This window comes from Taeniopygia guttata, chromosome 8, assembly GCF_048771995.1.
Source record: "Taeniopygia guttata chromosome 8, bTaeGut7.mat, whole genome shotgun sequence".
Lineage (NCBI taxonomy): Eukaryota > Metazoa > Chordata > Aves > Passeriformes > Estrildidae > Taeniopygia > Taeniopygia guttata.
The window spans coordinates 14,213,861-14,230,927 of NC_133033.1; the positions used below are offsets into that span (position 1 = coordinate 14,213,861).

General features: G+C 41.9%; 1 protein-coding gene across 6 annotated transcripts; it reads right to left on the reverse strand.

Annotated features, from left to right (window-relative positions):
- Positions 1–1,459: 1,459 nt before the first annotated feature.
- On the reverse strand, positions 1,460–17,048 carry MCOLN3 (mucolipin TRP cation channel 3). 6 transcript variants are annotated; one of them, XR_012057269.1, is made up of 14 exons: positions 15,916–16,162; positions 13,860–14,089; positions 11,929–12,096; positions 11,261–11,414; positions 10,743–10,827; positions 10,566–10,662; positions 9,869–9,968; positions 7,628–7,740; positions 7,401–7,550; positions 5,324–5,456; positions 5,121–5,243; positions 4,396–4,602; positions 3,905–4,034; positions 1,460–2,721 (listed from the first exon to the last, which is right to left on the reverse strand). XR_012057269.1 is itself a non-coding variant. In XM_002187133.7 (14 exons), the coding sequence occupies exons 2-14, from the start codon at positions 14,085–14,087 to the stop codon at positions 2,702–2,704; spliced, it is 1,677 nt and encodes a 558-aa protein (XP_002187169.5). In that variant the 5' UTR covers positions 14,088–14,089; positions 15,916–16,159; the 3' UTR covers positions 1,460–2,701. The 6 variants fall into 6 exon arrangements, 5 of the variants coding, with proteins under 5 accessions (XP_002187169.5, XP_030134953.4, XP_072789185.1 ...); XM_002187133.7 differs by having other exon boundaries at positions 5,355–5,456; positions 15,916–16,159; XM_030279093.4 differs by lacking the exons at positions 1,460–2,721; positions 15,916–16,162 and adding exons at positions 3,222–3,500; positions 16,769–17,048 and having other exon boundaries at positions 5,355–5,456.
- Positions 17,049–17,067: the final 19 nt, after the last annotated feature.

Genomic DNA, 17,067 nt, shown 5'->3' on the forward strand with positions numbered 1-17,067 from the left:
AAAAACCAGAACACAAGTATGAGATATATTATACAAGCAGCATTTATCTTCCCAGTCAGAACTGGACATTTTGAGCAGTTGTAAGCCAGTAATCTTTCAGGGTACTGTCCTTCCCCAGTGTAACAGCCTGCACCCATAGCCAGAAATACATGATTGCTGCCCTGCGAAATTTAAAAGCAATCTTTTTTTTTCCTCACCCCGTCCTATCCTTTGCTTTAAACATCCTTCTACTTCTTATATATAGTCCATCCCTCTGGCTTCACAGTCTGCCCCTGCCCATTACTGTCTGAAGGCAACATCAACCCTTTCCTCCCCAAACCTACATAACTCCCAACAATGCTAAATTAAAAGTTGTGGAATTCAGCAGAAGTAACACAGACCATGGTTTTCCAAATAATTTCTGCATCCCAATTGATTGACTTTTTAGCTGTAGCACAAGCACATGTCATAACTTAATGACTCTGCCAGGGATATCACTGCTTCACTTCAGGCAATAGGAACCAATCTTCAGTGGAAGACTTCGCCACTTGTATTAGGAATAGGAAGACTCTATATACAGTGTATTTTCCTGCTTTGTGGTCACCTGTTGTAGATCTCCATGCCTTATGCTCATACTGCAGGCTTTTATTAACAGGCTTTCTCTCTGCTATTCTAAAACTCTGTAAGAATTTGATACTTTAGAGCTCTGTCAAATTTTGTTGAAACTTGCTGTAAATTCAATAAGTTAATGGTGACAAAGCACATGTTCTACCCCATTTCTAAATGAAATCAGACCATTTCTTGCCTTATAACTGCATTGGCAAAGAATTCTGTAGCTTTTTACAAAATATACCTGCATTTTAAGTTAATTATTAGCTTTCTCTTAACTCTGTATGAAAAAGCCATGCAAGTCTGCCTTCTGCATTTCATTGATCTTAAAGTGCTTGCCACCCTTGCCAGGGTTCCTTACATAAATTACTGTACACAACAGTGATGTGCACATTATATCTTGTGTGTTGTCAATGATCCATAAGGAGTTAATCGTGTCAAGAGAAAACATGGTCACTTGATATTTGCTTTTTGAGGCAAGACTGCCTTGCGTCTTCTTGAAGTTTCAAAAGTCTTCAATCTTAGGTGATTGTTGACAAAGAAGGACCTCAGTACACAAAACTTTCAGATACTGTGAATAATCTGCCTATGGCTTGTATCTGGTATGCCTTTGCTGAATTAGATGAGTCTTTTTAGTGTAAAGTTAAACACTTGAATATTTGTTCCTATGGCAAATTCTGAAATGCTGTTAAACATCAGCTGGAAACAGGTCCTCAGCAGGGTCCACAGGAACGAGCATGACTACAGGAAATCCAAGGTCACACACTCCACACTGTTTCATGCCAGAAATTGCATAGCATTATTAAAAAACAAAGCTCCTATATTAACCTGGCAACATATTTACTCCAAAAATGACTACTGACACACCCAATACTTACTGCAGCTGTAAGTGTTTATTGTAGCACATTTACAATGTGTAAGCATTCAGACAGAACATGTTTTGTGTCCTCTACAGCATTGTACATTGTCACACACAGCTACAGCAACGTTGCTCACAAATTCAAGTTCTCTAAAATATGCTTCCCTTTAGCTTTCTATTCTGCTCCCAGAATGAACAGACTATAGAAAATAAGGCATCCATTAAATAGTATCACAATCAACAAAGAATATAAACTAAGTTGTCAAAACTGAACTTTTGTAAGAGCTAATGATTCCTCCAGCCACTGACAGTAGCAGGTTATTAGGTTGCTTGTAAACATCCAGTTTCTAAAGAGTGGAGAGATTAGACTCTCAGAGTTATATCTCCTGGGTCTTTAACTCAGTGTAGACTTCAGGTTTACAGACTTGTATGCCAGAGGAAGATTTCAAAATTTTAAAAAACAGGTATTTTGAAAGGTTTTGTTTCTGATTTTTCCTTTAAAAATGTAAGATCCAAACACTGTTAAGCTGAAGACTATAACTGACTGCCCAGTGCTTGATACATGAGAACACTTCACTCAGCTCATCCCTGAAACTTCAGTTCAGCCTGGCATATCCCAGCTTCTCTGAGAATAGATTGCCACTTACATCCAGTGGTACTTGTGTTTAAAGAAATATTTATTTTATGCTTTCAGCTATATTTGAGTGGTTTGTGTATCAACTCAGTGTAATGACTCCAGAAACAAATTACACCACTTTTCATAGTAATTTTTTTACTGTGAGTGCAAATAAACAAAAAATTCTGAAGGCTCTAATGAGCTTTCATTCCTTCAGTAACAGGTCAGCCACAGACAGATAATGCCTGCAGTACTGAGGGCTAGGTTGATGTTCGAAGCTGAAGTTGTCCAGCACTAGTTCTACTTATAGTTGAAATTTACTACATTTATATTCTACTCTTATGATCTCGCCAAGTCTCTGCACACGGACAGGTTCTTATGCCTTTGCATTCTAGCACAATTTAACTAAGGAATCAAACAGAATAAAACTATTAAAACCATCTCCAAACCCCCTGAACAAGCAGTGAATGTCTAAACAAAAGGTCTGTAAGTTTAGCATAAACTTCTGCCATAGGCTTACACTGGTTTTTGAGAAAAGCAAATTAAGTCTTCAGAGATAAGGTTTTCCACCAGCTCCACTGTCAAGTTCTTGCAATGTGTGCTGCTTTAAAGCCTCCCTGATACACTCCCACAATCCATTAAATATATTCACTACAACCTGTACAAGAGAGAAGAGGAAGTTGTCAGGCACATGCATCAAAATAATAGTTTCACTGTACAAGGAGCCTTAAAAATGCAACTGAACTATTAATAATTTGACATCCATTGACAAGAAACTGCTATGAACCACCAGAAAACATTCTGAATATGAGACTGCTCTCCCAGATGCCTGATCCCCACTGCACAGTCAGTAAGAAAATTATTACATCCCCACCCTGACCCATCTTATGCTGGCTTTTTTGTCTGGTTAAACAGAGAGGTGTGTGCAGAAAAGGAAATATTAATGTGTCCATGCCCTTTACCCAGAGCAAGATGCCCTGCTCCGCTTCACCCCACACTTTTATCTCCACTAAGACACTCGGTCAGAACAGGGGCTGGCTCACAGCAGGCTCTGTCATCTCCCTGCTCCAAAATACATCCCCATCCCCTCCCTCTCATAAATATGTTCTATCAGGCATATAACAACACAGCCCACCAGAAAAACCCAATACCAAAGAATTGCACATTTGATCTTTTTAATCAAGCAGCAAAATTTTTCAGCTCCCCCACCAAAAGGCTCTTCAGGAAGAATCAGACTTGCTGCCAGCCAGGTTAAATATAAACCATGTATCCTGCAATCAGTATTCCTGAAGAAACACAACTTCAAATAACTGAAGCATTTTCCCTCCATAATGGAAGTTAGGCAATGTTTTCCAAGTGCTGTGGTAGTATCTTAAACTGCATGCTGTCTTAAAACCTTGACAAGCTGATTTTCCCCCTGAGATTCAGGCTTGTTACCTGCACAAGGTATGATTAAAAAGTGAATAAGAGAACACTGAAGGAGTTCTGTCAGTACTGCCTGTTGCAGCGAGTACAGGAAATGTTAATGCTTACACATTACACATATGGGATTCCCAAGTTACTGTATATATTATCATATTTTCTGTATATTTTTTCACATGTTAAGTAATTCTTAATCTTTGGAAGTTCTCTCACATCTTCTAAGAAAATTGTTGGCTGTAGACATTTTGCCAAAGCGCTCTGTTCATTAGAATAGTTTGGGAATTTTGTGTGGGTTCCCCCCCCCCCCCCCAACTTCCCCCAAACTTTAAGTACTTTTCATAAACATTGTACCAGGGACATTTTTTAGCATGTTGCTTTTGTATATACCTTAATAGATAATTTTTAATATAGATACATACCATTACAACAACAGAAGAGAGATGCAGAACTTTCTTCCTCTAACCTGTACCTCCCAGAGCTTGGTGAGTCTTTGCACTGTGATATAAATCTCTTAAGTTCTGTCTCTGGAAAGCCATCTTGCTGGTAGTGCTAAAAATTGGTACTTAATTAAACTTTTAAAAAGGCTAAAACCTACAATAACACAAATTCTCCCCAGACCACTTTTGAGACACTGCTCAAGTTTGAAATTAGAAGATTCATAGAACCTAATATGAAAATACTGCTTTTTAGTAGATATTTAGCTTCCATTGGAGCAGAAAAACAGACAGAATTTTTAAGAAAAATAAAGTAGAGAGGGTTAAAACCCCTCATATCATCAATTTACACCATCAAAAGTAGTCATTATATTTATCCTTTAGATTGGCATGCACTATAAGTTAAAATATTGAGGGAGATGACAGTTTTGATAGCACCAATCTTGCACTGTTATTCCAATTAAGTCTGTGCTTACCTTGACTGTTTCATATGTATCTGTAATGAGTGCAATGAAGAGACTCAGCACCATGTAGATGAACAGACTGATGAAGGAGTAGAGGTAGATCCTACTGAATAACCAAACCAAGTAACTTTTCTGCTGCATTTGTGCAAAGGTGGCAAACATATCATCTCCATTGATCAATGAGAAAAGGCATTCAGAAACCATATTCAGAGTGCGAAACTAGAGAGGAGGGAAGAAGACGTGTCACTGCTTTATTTGGACACAAAGACTGTACACGACAGGAAGAACATACACTGAGATGGCTGGCTGCCTCAGATCTCTTCCTACACCCAGGGGATGACACGGTGTAAACAGTAAAACATCTGAGGAACAGTTTGTCACCTCCTATACACACGCACATTCAATTCAGATAAGCAAATCTCTCATTTAAGAGTGATAAGCATAACGTCTCTGGAGTTTTAGTCTGATACCAATGTTCTACAAAATGGAAATTATTTCTTAAAATATCAGCATGTGATTGGGAGTCACTCCAGCTTCCACTTCTGACTTGGAGCTTTCATAACCTGAGGAAAGTCTGATTGAGTCATGGAATTCAGACTCCTCAAACAGAGCAGCATCATGTTGCAGATGCACTATTTTTACATTAAGGGAAGCCTTGACATGGAGAACTAGAAAACAACAATAGGAATCTCTCATTCTGTTATTCAAGCTGTCTTTTTTCGTGGTCAGAACATTACCTTGACATGGTACGGTCCCAGTACAATCCATCCACAGAAACAATAGCCCAGGTAGATCATGGCAGCACAACAGCAGAACCTCATTACATTGGGTAATGCTGCTCGCAGTGTTAGGATGAGAAGCTGCACAAAGCAATGCAAACAGTCAGAATTCAACCAGATACTTCTTCCAGTCCTCTTATAGCAACAAACAGAATAAATACCAACAATATGAAGATCCCAGGAGATCCTTACATTATACTTCTGAAAGAAACTAAGGTAGCGAATGACTCCAAGCCACACAAGCATAGTAGATATTCCTAAGAGTATGCTGCAGACATCATAACTTGTCAGACTCTGAAAAAAGGCAAGAGAAGAAGTAAAAAAAAATAATAAAGGAAAAAATTAATTACTGTAACAACTAACAGATTCTTAATCGTGACTCTCATTATTATGAAGATTCGTTTAGAAATAATTTTCCTTTGGCAAACTCTCCCAATTAGAAATTAGTTTGAGGTAATATACATTAGAGAGATCCCACAAAAGAGCAGGGGCACTTTGAAGTGGAACTAATTTCATTAGTTGCTCATGCCTTTACACATGGCTGTTTGTAAAACAGATTCTAACAAGATGAGCTTTAATTGCAAGGCCAAGAGTGCAGGTGCACTGCAGAAGCAGACACCTCCTCTGTACCCAGCTCACCAAGATCTGCAGTAGCATTGCAAACATTTTTATGCTGCTTCCAGACTTGCAGCAACTGCTTCTGGAACCTGCACTGACAGATTCCTCAGAGCATCTTAGGAATCTCTGCACTGCATCCAATGGACAGTGTAAACATGACACAGAACAAATAAAGTTCTTTCAGTAGTTAGGAAAACCTCTTTGTAAAAGTTATCATGACTTATCAGCATTGCTCAAATAAATACTCAGGAGAATCTTGTTATGTAGTGGGAACTATGAGCTATATAAAGCTATCAAGGGGGAGACTAATTAGCTTCTAATGATTTCTCTCTGGAACTTATATCTATTGGCACTCTGTTGCTTTTTCCACCTATAGATACTGGCCTGTTTTCATCCAAATTAGCATGTACTCTGTTCCTGAACTGCAGCTCTACTCTGACATGGATCGTGACAGCTTATTTGAAAAGAAGTTTTCATTCATTTCTGTTTCTATTCTCCTAAGAATAAAACATAAATAATAGATATTGGCAATGAATATTGGCTAATCTTTACTATCTGCATAATTCGTTTAGAGCTTGACAAGAAACAAATTTAGGCTACTTTAACATGAACTTGTTATTCAACCACTTTCATACAGTAACATGGAACAGGATCTTGCTATTATGGTCCACAAGGCTTGCAAAATGGACCAAAATGTACCTGTAGAGAGGAGTTTTAGTAAAATACTCTTACTTATATAAACAGATGTATATATAATATAAGATACAGGAATCCCAAATGCAAGGTCTTATTCCAATCTTGTTCTCTTCTTTGCTTTTCCCAAAGCAGGACAGAGCTATCTCTTGTCTTAGCCAGCTTCCTCACAGCTTCTTTCTACTCTCAGTGAGTTTACAGGTCCTATGGTGAGACAGGGCAATTTGTACAGGGTGTTTGTGATAGTCAAGCTGTCAGCAGATGGATTTCAGACCCATCCTCTCATCACTAGTGTCCAAAGTTCACTATGTTGCAATGTCACACTTCAAAGTCTGCTACAGATGTTGTGAAGAACAATATTATCTGAATATCAGAGTGGTTCAGGATAGCATATTATAATAATTTTTCTTCCCTAATTCTGTAAAATATGTTTTACGTATTTCAGTTTTGTCCATATCAATTTTATTTTAGAAAGTGAAAGCCCAGAACCTGCTGTGGCTGACTGTTATGTACATGCTGGAAAACAGAAGCTGGGAAAGCAGCAAAGTGATATTTAAGGAGAAAGACTCTGTTAAACACTTGTAAACAGAGTTCCAAAAGTTAAATTCTAGATTTGAAGAAATTCATCAAATGAACAAATATATGCGAGGAAGGCAAGATGTCAACAGTCACACTTTCAGAGATGAACTACATTTTATTCCTCAGAGTCACAGGGAGCAAAGATAATTCAGCACTATAATATAGAGTGATATTTAGAGTTTTTAAATCTTGCTATTAGAAACAACATGCACGAGTTGCAATTCTGGAGGAGAAGATAGAATTTTAAAATGTCATGCTACTCAGAAACAAGTACAGCCAGCCTAACATCCTCCAACTGAGGTTGGACAGAAACAGTTTTGCTTCCATCTGACAGTGTGAAAAGCCTACCTTAGCTTGTATCTCCATCTTTAGAGTTGATCCAACAATAGTTAGGACATCACTAACTATAATCAGGATGTACCATCCATTGACAAATTCCATTTGATCACTGAAAGATACTTCTTTCTTATAATAATATAGGAAGAAGCTTACAAATTCCTAGGGAAAAGGAGGAAAGAAAACAGTTAGTCAGTCTTACACAAGACAAGGCTTTCCAAAGAAGGAGCTATACCCACCCTTTGGAGCCAAATTCCTTTAATCACTGATCGTGTGCAAAGGATCAATGAAGCCAGACAAGTCAATATGACAAAAGCATCGAAGATCATCATGTAATGAGTGTTCTTCTGTACTGCAAGAACAAAAATGTACATGCTTATAGTGCCTTTATTCTTATTGATCATAATTTAAGTAAAAATCAAGTTTTGATGTTGACTATATTTATACAATTGAATTAAGAAAAATTAGAGCATTTTCCCCACAAAAGTTCATCTGACATATTTTATGAAAGACACAAATGCATCTGCATGACAGATACTACTTCAATAAATTTAGGAGGGTTGATACCACATCAAAAATATACCAAAGTGTGAGTGCTTCTTACAGCCCTGCAGGATTATAGGTGAGAGTTAATCATTTTAGAGGGACTGGAATGGCCTTTAGAGTCATAGAGCTGTTCAGAAATATTTTTTTTAAATCCTAGGAACATTATTATATGTATCTTCCCTTTCAGATTAGTATTTGATAATCAGTTTTTTGACCTAGGGCGGCAGTGCAGATAACTTGTACTATTGCTTAGCTAGTCAAGATCAGCATTGAGTTAAACATGAGTTCTCCATCTCTTATGTTACTAAAATTCACATTATTGATGATTTTATGTTAAACATTGTACCAAATCTTTTTTTTTTTTTTGCTTGTTTTTATACCTGCCATACAGCTGAAAATAGGTGAGAGAGTAGAAAGATTAGATTTTTAATGCTAAAAGGATGGTTGTTTGAGAAAACCAAATCAAACAAGTAAATGCTAAATTTGCAAGAATATGCACCAATTCTACAAAATGGGCTGCTGAAATTCTAGCTGACTTCACGAACTGCACTACTCAGAAAAAGCCCACCCAGCACTTCCTTGTTACACTGCTGCCATTTAAGCTGGTTTTGCCACGCAGTGCGGAACAGCAGCAAGCTGTAATTGTGCAGCTGCAGCCACTACGTGCCCACCTTTCCCGGGATTTCAGAGCCCGCGAGGAGCTCCGGGAGCCGGCGCTGCGCCCGCGGCGCCCCCGCGCACCCAGCGCGGCCCGCGGGCGGGCTCGAACGGGCAGCGCCGCCCGCCGGGCACGGCCGGCACGGCAGCTCGGCCCGGGCACCGGGGCCGGGCTCCGGCACGGCAGCTCGGCCCGGGCACCGGGGCCGGGCTCCGGCACGGCAGCTCGGCCCGGGCACCGGGGCCGGGCTCCGGCACGGCAGCTCGGCCGGGGCACCGGGGCCGGGCTCCGGCACGGCAGCTCGGCCGGGGCACCGGGGCCGGGCTCCGGCACGGCAGCTCGGCCGGGACACCGGGACCGGGCTCCGGCACGGCAGCTCGGCCGGGGCACCGGGGCCGGGCTCCGGCACGGCAGCTCAGCCGGGACACCGGGACCGGGCTCCGGCACGGCGGCAGGCGCTTCCTTCGGCCCCAGTCATTAACTCCAGTCTGGATCTTTACAAAAATACCGCGTATCCTTTTTCACTACCAGCCCCTCATTCCCTAACACAGGCGTAGCAACAGAGAAAGTGGCAAAGTAGAAAGAAGGGCCTGGCTCATCCTATTGCAGGGTGGAATCTAAAAGTCCCAAAAAGCTTCTGACTATCAAAGAGGTTACTTTTGTTAATGAAAAAAGATGATGTTTTGACCAGGACAAATATCTGCCAACAAAGGTGGCTCACTCTTGTGAGTGACCATATAAGAAATACCTTGTGCACTTCCTTTATGGCCAAATACACAGCAAATGGCATTTAAGCAACAATAAGAAGTGTTTCTAGCCATTCCACTCCAGCAAGCTTTACCAGCAATGCTTCCTTATCTTTCCTGGTGCTAAGTCCTGAAATAAGAGTAAATCAGCTTCAACTTTCCACCACTATCATGTGACCTGTTGCCTGGTGCTAGAATGTTTCACAACTCTGCCTAAAGAAATGAGCAGCATAAATTCAGTAGCAAAAGAGAGAAGGATGTACAGCGAGACATGGAAAAATTTTGGTTTGACATTATCAATGGTGCAAGCCTTGAGAACTGCTACAGAAAGTAATGGTGTGGCTGGATTCCCAGGTTTTCAGATTAGAGGTTGAACAACAACAATTTCTGAGAAAATCAGATTTAGAGTGCACATGCTAGAGATTATATGTCAATGGTGCCCCACCTTTTCATAAAGAAAAAGGTTAACAAGCATTGTGCTAGTGGACAAAATTTCAGCATGAAAATTTGAACACATTTATGTCACTTACTTGATCCAGAAACATGCCAGTCTTTACATTCCCTTATCGCTATGTCATTGTCTAGACTTATTTTAATTCTTCCACTGTGTGCTTTATTATCAAACACAATCTGTAATAAAAACAACAACAAATGAAAAAGAGATGCATAAAGTTAAACAATTACATATGTAGCCCCTGTATTGCTAAGCCTGCATAATGATGCAGAATAATTCTCCTAAGGGAGAAGTTAAAAAACTTTTCTAAGCTTAAACTAAATCAAGTATCTTCAAATAAATGCTGTCAAAATGAAAGACAAATCTGCTGAACCATGGATTTGCCACAAATTGTTTGATCAACTAGTTATGAGGTGAATTTTTTTAAAACTACATTCTCATTCCTCTGTGATCTGAAAACAACCTTTCCTAGAAGCATCTCTAAAGAGAAGAGATTTACACTTTCAGTATACTTCAAATGGATTAGAGCACAAGTGGCTGTAAACCAAGCAAGTACTTCAGGACCACATCAGGAGCACTCAAAGCTTAACCTTCCACAGCGACAACTGCTGGTTATTCACAGGCTGCACTAAGCCATAACAGAGTAATCCAGGCACCACTGACACAGTGGTACTCAACACTCTTCAGAAAATGCCTGTGCTGACCGTGTGCAGTAAACCAGCAAGTCATTTTCTGGTTTTGAGCAGAAAGACACGTGGCAGGCTTCCACATACCCGCAGAGTGAAATCGTAACAGTCGGGGAGCTCGTGGTGACGAACCGTCTGGAGGTTGATTGCCTTCAGATTGAACATGAGCTGCACCGCCACCAGCCTGCAACAGAGCTTCAGGTCAGCCCTGCACAGGGGGAATGCACCAATACCCCAACACAGCAGGTACTCATTCCTCCTCACCTGGGGAAATCCAGAGTGAAATTCAAATTGTGCTTTCCCATTGTTGCGTTATCTAGGGAAGTCGTTGGCTCAATGTACAAGCAGTCTGGAATGGATAAGGACTCACAACAATATCTCATGGGTTATCAGGGTCTTTAACCGTAATCTGCCTGTCCCACTCCCGAGGCTGTTATTAGCTGTTGGCTACACCAAACAAGATAGCACACTTGAGTGAGGAGTCATCTGAGAAGCCAACTGACAAATACGCCGACTTCCTTGAACACAGGGATCGCTCCTGAAAATTAGCCCTAAACACTTGTATTACATGGTCACCGGTGCTAAAGGCTCATCACTTCTTTGTGGCATTAGAGGTGAGGGCTAGAGGTTAGTTACACAGAACTTTTCTTAGCAGTTTTGGCTGGTAGTAAGTTCAATACAGATTATGTGATAAGACTATACTATAAAGTTTTTTAAAGAATTTATCAAAAATGTAGGTCCCATCCCCCCAAAGAACTGATAAAATAGATTAGGTTCATCACCAGTCACAATCTCTGGGTCTATATCAAAGGTGTCGTTTCCAGGACAGATGATTCCTCGCTTGTAGAACTGCTGACAAACAGCCAGAGGTGTCTCTTCCTCTCCCCTCTTCTCATAAGCATGATTTCCAACAGAGATGTTGGGCAGCTGGAGGTACTAAAGTTCAAAACAAACAAACCAACTTAAATAGCAATAAGACTGTTAGTCTCTGAGAAAAAACCAAACCAAACCAAACCAACAAAACAAAGCAAGCGAGAAGTGTTTGGATTGGTTATAATGTATCTCTTTTATGTAAAACGTCACCTAAAGAACTGTGAAACCTAAACCACAGAATAGATGGGTCCTCAAATATCTTAAGGTACTTGACAAAACACTAAGTACAGGATTTGGATCTACATACCTTTTTGCTTATTATGTTTCTCCTTACTAAAAAGCCTAATTTGTTACCTGCAAAGAATTCTGGCTCAGATCCAAGGAGTGCTTTTAGCATAGAACCAGTATACACTGACTAGCTTTAAGGATGTTACCACACTATAGTACTCTAGCAATGACAGAAAACCTAAATGAGTTGATGTTTTAGTCTTAAGCAATTGACACAGAAGTTCAATTCAAAAAAAAGCACCCAGGCAAAGATCATATATATTGTACATATTTCAGCAACAATTCCTACCTGGTTTATTGCAAAGAATATCTGGTCATAGACATCTGTTTGTGTGTACACAGCATAGGTATCATCCATTCTGTCCATATATCCTTTCAAGAACAGATGTTTGAATGCAATAGTGTTCTCTTCTTTGAAGGCAACCACCATTTGATTGCTCAGTCCAAAAACCACCAGCTGAAAAATACATTTATATTTCCTGTTCAGAGACAAAGTTGGCTTCTGGTTGAAGATATGAATCCTGTTCTAGGAACAGTCTTTTGCCTCAGTGCTAGACATGGCAATTACATGCAGGCTGCTCCTTTCCACAGCTGGTCAAACGAAAGTTTGACTTTAAGGAAGCAGTGGGTTTCACAATATGCCTTTAACATGTTTACAGCATCTTGGCCAAGGACTTGAATTTTTACAAAGAAAATGATACCATCTCAGGTTCTAGCTCCCTGTATACTGTTACACATGCTTTGTTAGTTTGGCCTAGCGTCAATTGACTTGACCTGGGGGAATATCATTGTTCCTCAGCCAAAAAGGCAGGACTAGACTTAACAAGACCCCACTTTGAAGTCCTTACTCCAGTGCACAAAAGGGAAATTGAGGACAACTCAGGAAAATAAACATCTCCCAATCAAGTTTCAGTGAAAAGCGCTTTGAAAATAACTCACCAAAGTTGTGCTTGTAACAGGATAACACCTGAAGCTAGTAAAAAAAAAAATATATTGCAACTGTTCATGAAAAGTGAGCATAAAATCTGTCAGCTACTATCCAGACTGGAAAAGGTTTCTAGAAGTACATGATGTATTGTTTCTCGGAACTCACAATTCTCTTGACTGTTATTTCAAATCTGGTGTCAGGTGTATTGTGAAGAAACTCGGCAGAGATAAGTCTGAATCAGTAGTCTACAGATTTATGGCCATGGTGCAAACTGGATATACAGGTTTTGATAAGGGTAACTCAGTTACAGAGATACTGAAATGCTCTGTAGGCAAGCTCAGCAGGCTCAGCACACAGGAATACACCAGCAAACCAACACTGCACAGACTGAATTACCTACAGGCAGATTTTCTCTGAAAATACAAAATCAGCAGTAGTTTCTTTCTTATTTGGATTCTTCCATCATCAAATTTTACTTTTAGTTGCAAAATGGGAGAGATGACAATCAGAGAATGATGACACATTTAAAAACGAAACCGTAAGGGACACAAACATGCTGCCAGATGCACAGCAGGAGAGCTTTTACTGCAGTTTGTGCCATCATTCATGCAAATGGAAGGAAAACATTATTTTCTATACCGTGCTATTGGCATAGCACTGGCATGACCATAAAGGGAAATCACACGTGGGCAACTCAAAAGGATCATCTGAGATCTTAGAGAGGTTTTGTGAAAAGTTTCTTCTGCCTTAACCACAGAACTTTGAGACAAACAACTGTGTTTTGAGCAGTAGATAAATGTGTTGTATGAAATCTGCAGTGCAAGGCTGGGTGAGAGGAAGGGTGAGGAAGAATTTCTGAGGTTTTTTTCAATGCAAGAGTTTATATGCCATATGCAAGTTATAAGCGAACAAAAAAAAAGTAAAAAAGTCAGCAATTTCAGTTCTTATCACTGTGATATTGAAACAGAAATGACTTCTCCTTCTCTCAAACAGAACAGTGAAGCAGGTACTGGGGTAACAGATGTGTAGGGATGCCATCCGTTGGGGGGAAAAAAGGGCAAAGAAAAAAAAGTAAAGTAAAAGGTCAAGTTGAGCCCTTAAACATAGCTCCTTTCATCTGTACTGGAAGGCTATTTTTTTTTTCAGTCCAGAGCTCTTAGCTACATATATGCAAACAAGATAATTTTGCAACCTATCCTTTCCCTTTCTCTGCACCACACCATGCTATTGCATGTCACCTGCATTCATTTGACATCCCATTAAGCTGAGTCCCTGCTTCCATAGGTACTCACCTGAATTGTAACCATTACTATTTTGAGTAACTGAATCCCAAGTTTCCAAGGCTTTCTGCCCCGGGCCCAAAATTTCTCACATGGGTTCATGAAGAAAAATTTTAGCTTCCTTCTAAGCTGGTCTTCCAAAAGCCCCTCCTGTGATACTGATGAGTGTCGTTTGTAGCTGCAAAGGTTTTCATCCTCATGTGCACTGCAGCTGCTCACAGCCACTTCAGGATTTTCCATTTCTGAAAAGAAAAGCAGTCCTTGTCCGTTGAAAAACCTGCAAGCATCAATGTAGTAGCAGCAGATCTGTCTGCACTAATAACCTGGACTCCAGAGGTGTATATCTTCTGTGAAAGGCACCTGCACTGAATTTCAGACCTTTCACATACTATTGCACACGTTTTGCAGAACTCCAAGAAAAATATGGTCAAGTTTTTAAATTTACAGCTAGGCTGCCAGGACACTTATTTAATAGTGGAATTTCTGTCCATTTGGACTTACAGGATCACTTCCTGAAAACCTCTTCCTCTCTGACTTGACAACAACAGCATATGTGCAAGAAATCCTGACTCAAGAGGAATGCCAAAAGCCTCTCATGACCATTCACTCTTCTGGAAAAATTATCTACTGCTGTAGCTAGTGTTTTCCCCCACACCTACAAGCCTATGTCCAGCCCCTGAAAGAAATGGAATTTTCAAGAGAGGCAGTGGTTTTCTTACACATTACTATTAGCATAGTTTACTCTTGGAAATGGAGCATGACAAATTGCAGTTCAGATAAATTACCTGAGAGCATTAACTTGTCATTTGGCAGGATTATGTCTTTCTCTTTTGCCATAAAAGACTCAATGCAAACCACCAGCAATGATGAACCAAACAAAAAGACCAAGAGTTAATTGAATCATGACTAGTCAGAGGCTCACATTTGAGCTCAGAATGAGGGTAAAAGATTAGATGAGAACCTTATAAACATGTTTTGAGACATTACTTTGCATAGTATTCAGCATGTTTACATTTTGATCTGTTACTAAATTCAATATTTTATAAATTCTTTATAAAGACTCCCTAACATTTTATAAATGCTTTATAAAATACTAAAGAACTAGCCAGGATTTTTTTTTCATATGACATTAAGAACAGATAAGACAGCCCAGGCTTCTGTGAATAAAGGTGTGCCTTATCAGACAGTTTATTTTTGATTCCCATAAGAATAGTTTTGTATATAATTCAAACAAAAAATCATCATCAAGATTAATTTTTACAACTGTCCAGTTATATCCAGTCTCCTCCAGCAGCCCCTGCACACAGAAGAACAACAGTCTGTTTCAGACATGATTCGAGACCTTCCATTTCCCCAGTTGTCAGGGAACAGAGAAAAGTTTTGAGTTAGCAGTGTAATACTAAGAACAGGCCCATACAGAGGCCGAAAAAGTTCAGCTCCTGTTTTAACAGACTTCATTGTCCTGCAGGATAGAGCCCAGTCTGCTGTGGTTTCCACTCACCTTTCTCACAGCTGATCCAGCATTTCTAAAATTAAGCCCTACTCTGACACTGCAATAGTCAATATCAGTACACAGTCAGTATCAGCGGATTAAAAACAAAACCAAAAATAGTCAATATGAGTGGATTAAAAACAAAAAAACAACAAAAAACCAAAACAAACCCCCAGACTCCAACACACCCACTTCTGGCCCCCACGGTGGGCTCGAGGCGCCGCTCCCCCAGGCGCAGCCCCGAGCTGCGTACAAGCCGGGCCGGGGTCTCGGCAGCCGGGGCGGTCACAGCCGGGGCTGTCACTGCGGGCCGGGCCGGGCCCTTCCCTTCCCTCAGCCGCCCTGCCCTTGCCAACCGCTGCAGGGGGCTCCCAGCCCCGCGGGCTGCCACAGGGGCCGCCGAGGGAGCCGCCCGCATCCCCATCCGCACCGCATCGGCACCCGCGGCCGGGCCGGAGCGCGGCAGCCGCTGCCGCTCCGGGCTCGGCGCCCCTCACTGCGGCACCCCAGAGGCGCAGCCTGGGGCCGGAGGGTGCACCCCCGGCCCTCTCCCCGCTGCTAAAGGCCCCCGCGTACCTGCCACCCGTGAGGGCTCCTGCCGCTCCCCGGCCTCCGGGGGCTGCCGCGGGGGCGGCCGTGAGAGCGCCGCGCCCGCAGCCGCCCCCGCTCCGCGCCCGCCCGGCTCCGCTCGGCTGGGCAGGAGAGCCGCGGCCTCCGCCAGCCCGCCCGGCCTCTGGGCCGTGCCGTGCCGGGCTAGGCTCGGCTGCGCGGGGCCGTGCCGTGCCAGGCTCGGCTGTGCGCGGCCGTACCGTGCCGTGCCGTGCCGTGCACACACGGCCTCTAATACCTTGTGCCGCACATTTCCCTCCTGCCGCACGTGACGGGCGGCTCTCCACACTGTAATACGCTTCCTACAGGATGGTAATGCCGGCTCCAGATTTATTGACTTAGGCTTCTCCACCAGGGGAAGTAATGTTGTTATAAATAGCTGTGTCGCACCCGTCATAAAAAAATCCCAAACAAACAAAAAAAGCCCCAAAAACCACTTTCAGATCACAGAACTGTAGGTATGAAGGTTAGCTAGTGAATACGCTGAAGTAATTCCACTTACACACAATGAAGCTATTGAAGTTATTAACTGAACTTCAGAGAGAACGGACTCATGCCTCGGGACTGTGCCAGTCCCGTTGCACCGCGGAAATTATCCCTTTGGCACTGCTGCCTGACAAGAGGATAAACCTCAGGTTATAACTGTGCACAGTCTTCAGCTGCTTAATTTGTGCTGCAAGTACCACTCGGAACACTGGTACAAAAGGAGAAGGGAAAATAAGGCCAAGACCAAAACAAAGAGAGTAGCAGGCATTTTGAGAAGGGGAAATTCCTGGCTGTACAGATTGTCAAGGAAGACCGAAGGGACCCTCCTGCTTACCATAAGAAGGAGTGGACAGACCTCGGAGTGGCACCAAGGACCAGCACCGGGTGCTCCGCACAGGGAGAAAGATACCCCGGGGTTCCTTGTGTTTTACATTGCAGCAAGGCAAACTAAATTATTTTTATGCATCCAAAATACAAAAGATATAGATTACAAATCGTCATATTAACAAACCGCATCGAATCGCCTCAATCCCAGCGGAAGGCTGCCTCAGCACTGCCCGGCAAACACCGAGGCGATGCCTGGGCTGGGGTGGCCTGGCTGCAGAGGGGACTGCCGCCGCCTGTCGCCTACAC

Excerpts from the sequence above, each read along its gene's own strand:
- MCOLN3 (XM_030279093.4), bottom strand. The coding sequence starts at position 14,087 with ATGGAAAATCCTGAAGTGGCTGTGAGCAGCTGCAGTGCACATGAGGAT. Across the intron at positions 5,457-7,400 it reads AGATGGAGATACAAGCTAAG|AGTCTGACAAGTTATGATGT; the intron begins GTAGGCTTTTCA and ends GCCTTTTTTCAG. Across the intron at positions 5,244-5,354 it reads GTTTCTTTCAGAAGTATAAT|CTTCTCATCCTAACACTGCG; the intron begins GTAAGGATCTCC and ends TGCTTTGTGCAG.